The following is a 9,448-nucleotide window of genomic DNA, read 5'->3' on the forward strand; positions in this document are numbered from 1 at the left end:
TACCATTGTCTTAAATATATTTAATGGTCTCGTTGCAAAAGCTAAATTGTCGCAAGTGAACTTTTATGTATTTATTTTATTTCACCTTTATTTAACCCGGGTAGCAAAGATTATAGCAAACACCACTGAAACTGAATTGGTGCTCGCTAGCTTTGCAAATTCAGCTATTGTTGGAAGCCAGCCAATATGAAACAAACGATTAAAATTACAAAAGGTTGCAGCATATGTTGTGTAAATGGTGAACTCATACAGCTGTCAACTCTTGTCATTTTAATCCATTTCACATTTGCTAGCTACCTTTTAGATCGAAGCCCAAATAGAATGATTGAAGATGATAGAAGCCCATCTCCTACTGTAAATAACCTACACATTGTGTGTGTAGCCAGCCAGCCAGGTAGAAAAATGGCAGAAAAATAAAAGACGGACATCAGAGTATTTATCTATACACCAAAACACATAGTAAGAACCCTAGTAGCCTAATATCTCAAAGACTAGTTGATAAAATGTTCATAAGAAAGAAATGAAATTCTAATGGAAATGTTTCACAATGATGTCATTGGGCAGAGCAGGCAACAGATGGCACACAGACATCAGAGTTGGGGACAGATATGCAGGGACAGACTGGCAGAGACAGGGAGTCTCAGGTAAGTTTGTTGAGTCTTTGTTTGGCAACATTATGAAAGGTTCTCAATTTTTTTGACTTGTAAAATAGGAACATAATTGGAAAATGCCATGGATACCCCCACTCCCAACTTAAACTGGTGACTGAACTAAGATTTGTTAAAGGCAATGGTATTGCTGTTGTGATTAGTTGTGTAGTTTTGGGTACCGGTAGTTAGGAGTACGGCAAACACCTTATTTCTTTGGTTCCTCAATATACATTTACCATATTACAATGTAGGCTATGTGTTACAGCACTACTTTTGGTGTCCCCCCCAGGAATTGCTCTTGAGAAAATTTCATGTAATTGTCCCCTCCAAAGTTTATATCAGATTTTCGCCCCTGTCTTAAACCCAGACTTGGACCACACACCCTCTCCACCGAATAGAAGGCTAGTGATTGCTTTGCAACACTTGCAGTTAGCCACTGATTCCTTCCAAACCACTCATTGTTGAATTTGCGATTTCTAACTTTCTGTGTAATGTTTATGTCCAATGGCCGATGAGCACCGATACGTTTTTTCTATAATTTCTCTTCATATGACAAGAATTGAAAAGGATTTGCCAGTAGATTGTCAACTTAATTCATGATGATGACTGCTTGTCTAGCTTGCTAGCTAAGATTTTTAAAGTATGATGTTGATTTTTAAAGTATGATCAGTCCAATCAAAGCTACGGTAGATATAACGTGATTTGACGTCATTTTATATGTGGCCAATGACCTTGAGCCTTCTTGGATGGGCACTTTTAATGTAAATTTATGGCAGCACCCAAGGGGCTTGAACTTTCTAGCTCTCCCTGTAGATTTTGCGTGATGTAGTGTCACCATGAGTGACAGAACACTGAGCAAATCATGGCACAACTAGAGAAGATTACCAACTCCCACGCTCTGTATTTTTCGCTGGTTGTCCCTCCACCACACAAAGCACTGAGCTATGCTGAAACACCTGCATCTCTGATCTGCCTTACTCAAGAAAGCAAAAAAGAGAAAATGTTTGTATTCGGCTTTATTAACCCAATATTTTTTTTTACATTGTTTGCAAAGTGATATGCGACACGTATTAATGCCAAAATAACATGCGAAACAGGGGAACAAATATTTTAGCTAAAGGTGGTGCTCAAAAACCCACCTCCCATGAATGGGTGGCCACAGTCAGCTATTTTCAAATCTTGTTCACTTTACGTTTTGTAATAGTTTTTGTTTATCCATAAGATTACAGTAATTCCTTCCATGGTTAGATGCTTTTAGAATTAGTGGACTTTACTGGCAGTAGCAAGGGTAAGGCAAAATTCCAGACTGTCTGCCAAAGAGGTCAGGAATAGAGGAGGCACATCAGCTGAATTATCGTAAATGAGCGAGAAAGAGCGAGCGAGAGACAAACCACGTGATCAATCCACCGGAAGTAAGCAAAGCCTGGCCCCTCTCAAAATGTCGGCGCCCGGAGAAGACACGCTTCCGAACGAAGATGGAGAGATGGAGGAAATGGAAGGGGGTGGCAGCGACGAAGACGAAATGGAAGAAGAGGGAAAGGATGGAGAACAGGAAACTCAAGTTTATGTCCCCGGAAAACAGCCTCTCCAACCCGGAGAGGAGCTCGAGATGGACCGGTCAGCTTACCGCATGTACCACGAGTGTCAGACAGGTTGGTCCAACAGTTAACTAGCTCATAGTTATTTTATTGCCCATCAAAAAAAAATATTTGAACGTTGTTTGAACGTTTTAAACTTACAATGTCACGAACTGTTATTTCAAATGTATTGGATGGCTTGTTAGCTAACGTTATAGCATTCGTTTGTAATTCACCAGATTGCTCTAGATGGGCATTTGCTGATTGTTTTGCTTTGTCACCATATACCCCCGCCCCAGGTGCTCCTTGCCTGAGCTTCGACGTGTTGAGAGATGCGAATGGAGACGGCAGGGAACAGTATCCCCTCTCTATGCTGCTCTGTGCAGGCACACAGGCGGACGCTGCCCTCAGCAACAGGTAGCTGTCACACCCACCGATCCATAACAATGACACTCAGCATACCCTCAGACTGCCTTCCTGAGGCTGATGTGAAGGGATCCCCAAATACTCACATTGAATATACTTTATGCACACCCTGCTATTGGTAGTCCTTCATTGCCCAGGCCTCATTGACTTATCCTACCATACCGTTTCTCCTCCTTCCTCTAAGACTGCTTCTCATACGCATGCACAACCTCCATGGTACTACAGAGAAAGTGAAGGAGGGGGACGAGAGCAGTGATGGAGAGAGTGATGAAGAGGATGATGATGAAGATAAGAAGCCACAGATGGAGTTGGCCATGATGCCTCACTACGGAGGGATCAACAGAGTCCGAGTGAGTTTAACTGTTCTCATTGTCTGAGAGTATCTGAATATCTCTTGCACCCACAGTTTGTTCTTCTGTACATGCACCCTGATTGGACTGTGTGTGATGTGAGGCAGCAGTATACTGTGGTTTGAAAGGCTCAACATTAACGTTGTCTATTTTCCCACCAGGTGACCCATCGTGGAGATCAGTCATTGGCTGCTGTCTGGTCAGAGAAAGGTCAGGTGGAGATATTTGACCTCCGATCCCAGATGGAAGCAGTCCACAGTTCAGCTGCCATGTCAACCTTTGTCAAACAGCAGAAGGAAGCCACGCCCCTCTTCAGTTTCTCGGGTCACATGACTGAGGGCTTTGCCATTGATTGGTCACCCAAAGTACCCGGTGAGTCGGTCCGTTGCCACGTCTGATGTTTTGGTACCTCTGAAGCAGAGAGCATATTCCTCACCATCCGCTGTGTAGATACTGTTCTATGTATAAGGGGACGTCTATTATGTTGGCTTCCATCCCAAATTAATGAGAATGACTGGCTCAACCTAATTACCTTGAAGATAAATTCGATTTTTTTGTACATGACTAGGCTTAATGTGGTTCTGGGAAACTGTCCCTAAATAAATGTGAATACATGAGTAGAATAATAAGCTCATTTATTAGTATGTTTTGTCTAAAAGGTCGGCTGGTCAGTGGCGACTGCAAAAAGAACATCCACGTGTGGGAACCACGGGAGGGAGGGACTTCCTGGCAGATCGACCAACGGCCTTTCAGTTCTCACACCAAGTCCGTGGAGGACCTGCAGTGGTCACCCACAGAAGCCACGGTATGATGGGAGAAGCAGTGGGATGCTAGGCTGAGTGACAATATCAATAGATGTAAAGAAACTGTAGACTTTTTTTTAATGTCAGAAGAAGCAGACATGAAATGAGGTCAGTTGCATAATTAAAGCTAAAACTGCAACTTTCTGTCTCATTGTCCTCTTTTTCTTCCTCCCTCTTTTCTTCCTCCTCCCTCTCTTTCATCCTACCCCCAAGGTTTTTGCATCCTGCTCTGTGGATCAGTCCATCCGGGTCTGGGACACCAGAGCCCCGCCCAACTCCATGCTCTGTGCCAAGGAGGCACACTCCTCAGACGTCAACGTCATCAGTTGGAACAGGACTGAACCATTCCTCCTGTCCGGCGGGGACGACGGACTTCTGAAAGTTTGGGACTTGAGGCAGTTCCAGGTAAGAACTGCAGTAGGGTTAATTTGCCCCTAGACCTAGACATTAGTCTAAGGTTGGGATTTAGGAAGGGTCAGCTGATCCTATGGTACCAACCAGGGCAAGTTTATTTTGGGAAACTGAAGGCTAAGTTCATCGTTAGAACCTTCGTAGGAGCATCATTAAATCTCAGAGCTGTTTCCCAAAACCATCATTGCAAAAGTTGCACTTGAAAACATTTGTTATTTAGCATTTAAAGGCAGAGAGCGTACAGGTGTATTAAAGCTGGGACTGAGAGACTGATAAATAGCTGCTTTCTCTAGGCCATCAGACTGTTTAAATAGTCACCACTAGGGTTGCACATTTTAGGGAATATTCAGAGGTGGAAATTTTCCATGGGAATTAACAGAAATTAATATTAATACCATTTAAATGTAGATGTTTTTTGCATTGGATATACACTACCGTTCAAAAGTTTAGGGTCACTTAGAAATTTCCTTGTTGATGCTGGCCTTCTAGGCAGAGTTGCAAATAAAAATCCATATCTCAGACTGGCCAATAAAAAGAAAAGATTAAGATGGGCAAAAGAACAGACACTGGACAGAGGGACTCTGCCTAGAAGGCCAGCATCCCGGAGTCAGTTGCCTCTTCACTGAAGCTGAATATTGGCCTCAGTACGCCTATGTAGATATTCCATAAAAATCATCTGTTTCCAGCTACAGTAGTCAGTTACAACATTTCCAGCTACAATAGTCATTTACAACATTAACAATGTCTACACTGTATTTCTGATCAATTGAATATTATTTTAATGGACAAAAAAAATTGCTTTTCTTTAAAAGAACAAGGACATTTCTAAGTGACCCCAAACTTTTGAACAGTAGTGCATTTTCCATATATGGAGACAGAAACGTATACCTTTTACCTTATCATAAGTAGACATAATTGCAAATTATTAAATACTTCCAATAGAAATTAAAAAAATGTGTTAGTTATGAATTGAACTTTTAATTAAATGAGTTGACTGAACAACAAAAGAAAATGAATATTGAATGATCCTCAATGATCCATTGCAACCAAAAATGTTTTCAACATACATCTGTAAAATTATATTCTAGAAACAAAATCTTTGGTTGTCTTGCTCTCAGGCTTCCATGTCTTCTCCCTGGACCTCATCAATGTTCACCTCTTGAACATCAGACTCTGAGGCCTCATCTTCACTGTCACTTTCTGACCTTGTTGAGGATGGCTCGTTGTCAGGCTCAAAAACCTCAGATTTGCCCGGATGGCCACCAATTTTTCAACCCTTGTATTGGTCGGCCTGTTGCGTGCTTTGGTGTGTGTGTTCCCAAACAAGGATCAGTTGCGCTCTGAGGCGGCTGATGTTGGTGGGATATGGAGCATGATGGAGGCAACAGGGGAAATAGCCTCAGATCCACAAAGTCCCTTCCACCAGGTGGCTGATGAGATATGTTGGCACGACTGCCATATTGCATCTCTATCCCAAAGCCCTTGCTTGGAAGTGTACTTCGCCAGACTGCCAAGAACCTTGCCCTCATCCAAGCCAAGCCAAGGTGACGAGACACCTTAGGCCTTGTTGATCTCTGCACCAGACAGGATGCTATTGCCAGCATACTTTAGGGTCCAACATGTACGCTGAGGCGAGTATGGGCTTCAGACAGAAGTCTTCACGCTTTTTGGTGTATTTCAGAACTGCAGTTTCCTCTGCTTGGAGCAACGGTGAAGTGTGCAGGGCAGTATGGATTTCTTCTCTTACATCTGCGAGCAGAGTCTGAACATCAGTCAGGATGGCATTGTCTCCCTCAATCCGTGCCATGGCTACTGCTATAGGTTTCAGGAGTTTCAAGCTGTTACCACCCTCTCCCAAAATACATAATCCAGCAGGACCCTCTTGATGGGGCTGTCCATGTCGGCAGGCTGTGATATGTCCATTTCTTGGAGAGACTCCTTCCCCTCCAGGAGACTGTCTAACATGATGACAACACCACCCCCAATGGGTGTTGCTGGGCAGCTTCAATGTGGTGCTCATATTCTTCTCACTTTGCTTGGTGAGGTAGATTTCAGCTATAACTTGACCCATCATATACCTAACCATTTCCTTGGCTCTCTTGTTGAGCGTATCTATTGTTTTCAGTGCCATGATGTCCTTGAGCAGCAGATTCAATGCATGAGCAGCACAGCCAATGGGTGTGATGTGAGGTTAGGACTCCTCCACTTTAGACCAAGCAGCCTTCGTGTTCACAGCATTCTGTCACCAGTGCAAATACTTTCTGTGGTCCAAGGTCATTAATGACTGCCTTCAGCTCATCTGCAATGTAGAGACCGGTGTGTCTATTGTCCCGTGTCTGTGCTCTTTTAGAATACTGATTGAGGGGTGGAGATGATGTAGTTAATTATTCCTTGCCCACGAACATTCACCACCCATCAGAGATGATTGCAATACAGTCTGCTTTCTCGATGATTTGCTTGACCTTCACTTGAACTCTGTTGAGCTCTGCATCCAGCAAATGAGTAGATAAAGTATGTCTGGTTGGAGGGGTGTATGCTGGGCAAAGAACATCAGAAATCTCATTAAGACACATTGCCTGTGAGCATCAGAGGGGAACCAGTTGCATACACAGCTCGATCAAGACATTCATCAGCATTTCTCTGACTACGTTCCTCCATTGAGTCAAAACAACAAATGATTCCAGGAGGACCATGAACTGTTGCTATCGGTAAGGTGTCTGATTCATCATTTTCACCTCGAATAGTTGTGAGCGCTGATGGAACTTTATGCACTTGGCCAGATGATTCTGCATCTTTGTTGCATTCTTCACATATGATTTGGCACAGTATTTGCAAATGTTCACAGCTTTTTCATCTACATTATCTGCAACTTCAAATGGCATTTCTGGGTTGAACAGCAATACCAGGATGGTTGCAATTTTCATAAAGGTCATTTCTTTAAGATTTTCTGGAAAATATTAAACCCATAAAAAGGAATGGAAGCAATGCAAATACCGTAAATGCCATCTTTGCATCATTATTGCGCCATCTGGGTTGGTTTGTTTGGGTTTAAAATGGCTGCAGTCCCAACACTCTAACAGATTAATCCTCACTGCACGCCACTACTGCTGAACAATCACACATTGCCATCAATCTCTACCTGTGTTTTCTGTGCACTGGACAATAATCAAATCAAATTTTATTGGTCACATACACATGGTTAGCAGATGTTAATGCGAGTGTAGCGAAATGCTTGTGCTTCTAGTTTTGACCGTGCAGTAATATCTAACAATTTCACAACTACCTTATGCACACACAAGTGTAAAGGAATGAGTAAGAATATGTACATATAAATATATGGATGAGCGATGGCCGAACGGCATAGGCAAGATGCAGTAGATGGTATAGAGTACAGTATATACATATGAGATGAGTAATGTAGGGTATGTAAACATTATATAAAGTGGCATTGTTTAAAGAGACTAGTGACACATTTATTACATCCAATTTAATTATTAAAGTTGCTAGAGATTTGAGTCAGTATGTTGGCAGCAGCCACTCATTGTTAGTGATGGCTGTTTAACAGTCTGATGGCCATGAGATGGAAGCTGTTTTTCAGTCTTTCCGTCCCAGCTTTGATGCACCTGTACTGACCTGCCCTTCTGGATGTTAGCGGGGTGAACAGGCAGTGGCTCGGGAGGTTGTTGTCCTTGATTATCTTTTTGGCCTTCCTGTGACATCGGGTGCTGTAGGTGTCCTGGAGGGCAGGTAGTTTTCCCCTGGTGATGCGTAGTGTGATAATTCCTCTTGTCTCCCCCTTCTCCTCTACACCCATGGTAATCCTGTCCTATCCTGTATGATGGCATTTCAAGATGTAGGTGGAATGTAGAGGAAAAGTTGGCTCCCACACACTGGCCCTCTTTTTTTAGCTTCGAGGTTTAGAGATTTGATAATACTCTGATGTGCTGGAGGAGCACCAAATCAACAGTGGTTACATGGTCTGACTCGTATTGCGCTTCAGAACCCTATACTTGGGAGGTCGCCCATAGGACTGGTCTGGGGTCAGTGTGTGTTTGACAAGGCAGATCTTAGAGATGGTTATGCAGTTATTCTAAACCAGAGTCCTCACAACAGAAGTGAGGAGAGATGATTCTAAATCGTAATATTATCTACCTGTGCTTTCAGTCGGGCCGGCCGGTGGCTAACTTCAAGCAGCACAGCGCGCCAGTGACATCAGTAGAATGGAACCCTGTGGACTCCAGCGTGTTCGCCGCTTCTGGAGCGGATGACGTGGTCAGCCAATGGGACCTATCGGTAGAGTCATGTGATGTGGGTGCGAGGGCGGAGGGGGTGAAGGACCTGCCCCCCCAGCTGCTGTTCCTGCACCAGGGTCAGACAGAGGTCAAGGAAATCCACTGGCACCCGCAGATACCTGGAGTGATGGTCTCTACTGCTCTGTCAGGCTTCAACGTGTTCAGGACCATCTCTGTATAGTTGTGTGTGTGTGTGTGTGTGAGAGAGAGGGTCTAAGTGTGTGTGTGTGCCTGTGTTTTTACTTATCAGTCCCCTCACTGCTCTGTTGGCATGCATTTACCACGTACTGTGCATGTATGTTATTCCTTCTGGCCTTCACAAGTAGCATGTGTACCAACATGTTCCAAATAAAACACTTTACCAAATTACTGTTTTGGTGTATATTTTTTCTCAACCCAACAAAATGCCTGTTGGTTGACATGAAGGAATGAGATCATGAGCTATTCATTTCCATTAATGTACACCACCCTATGTCTGTATTTGTAGAGTGATGCTAAAATTACATTTTGCTTTTAGATCAAAGGGTTTAGTACAGTGTTACATTTTATTTGAGGGTATTTTTATATACAGCTGTGGAAAAAATTAAAAGACCACTGCAAAATTATCAGTGTCACTGGTTTTACTATTTATAGCTATGTGTTTGGGTAAAATGAACATTTTTGTTTTATTCTATAATCTACTGACAACATTTCTCCCAAATTCCAAATAAAACTTTCATTTAGAGCATTTATTTGCAGAAAATGACAACTGGTCAAAATAACAAAAAATATGCAGTTGTTGTAAGACCTCGAAAAATGCAAAGAAAACAAGTTCGTATTCATTTTTAAACACCATACTAATGTTTCAATTTAGGAATATTTGGTGGAATAATCTTGATTTTCAATCATAGCTTTCATGCGTCTTGGCATGCTCTCCACCAGTCTTTCACATTGATGTTG

The 9,448-nt window shown here is 42.7% G+C and overlaps 1 protein-coding gene across 1 annotated transcript; it reads left to right on the forward strand.

The window, feature by feature from the left end:
• Positions 1-2,035: 2,035 nt before the first annotated feature.
• Positions 2,036-8,875, forward strand: grwd1 (glutamate-rich WD repeat containing 1). Its single transcript, XM_014201689.3, has 7 exons — positions 2,036-2,302; positions 2,527-2,644; positions 2,838-3,003; positions 3,165-3,375; positions 3,663-3,808; positions 4,020-4,211; positions 8,382-8,875. Exons 1-7 carry the CDS (start codon positions 2,089-2,091, stop codon positions 8,688-8,690), a joined length of 1,356 nt encoding a protein of 451 aa, XP_014057164.3. The 5' UTR covers positions 2,036-2,088; the 3' UTR covers positions 8,691-8,875.
• The last annotated feature ends 573 nt before the right edge of the window (positions 8,876-9,448 follow it).

The sequence above is a fragment of the Salmo salar genome, chromosome 05 (assembly GCF_965601325.2).
Source record: "Salmo salar chromosome 05, fSalSal1, whole genome shotgun sequence".
Classification (NCBI taxonomy): Eukaryota; Metazoa; Chordata; class Actinopteri; order Salmoniformes; family Salmonidae; genus Salmo; species Salmo salar.

Coding starts and splice junctions, on each gene's coding strand:
- grwd1 (XM_014201689.3), top strand. CDS start 2,089: ATGTCGGCGCCCGGAGAAGACACGCTTCCGAACGAAGATGGAGAGATG. Junction 2,303..2,526: donor GTACCACGAGTGTCAGACAG/GTTGGTCCAACA, acceptor CCCCCGCCCCAG/GTGCTCCTTGCCTGAGCTTC. Junction 3,004..3,164: donor GAGGGATCAACAGAGTCCGA/GTGAGTTTAACT, acceptor TTTTCCCACCAG/GTGACCCATCGTGGAGATCA.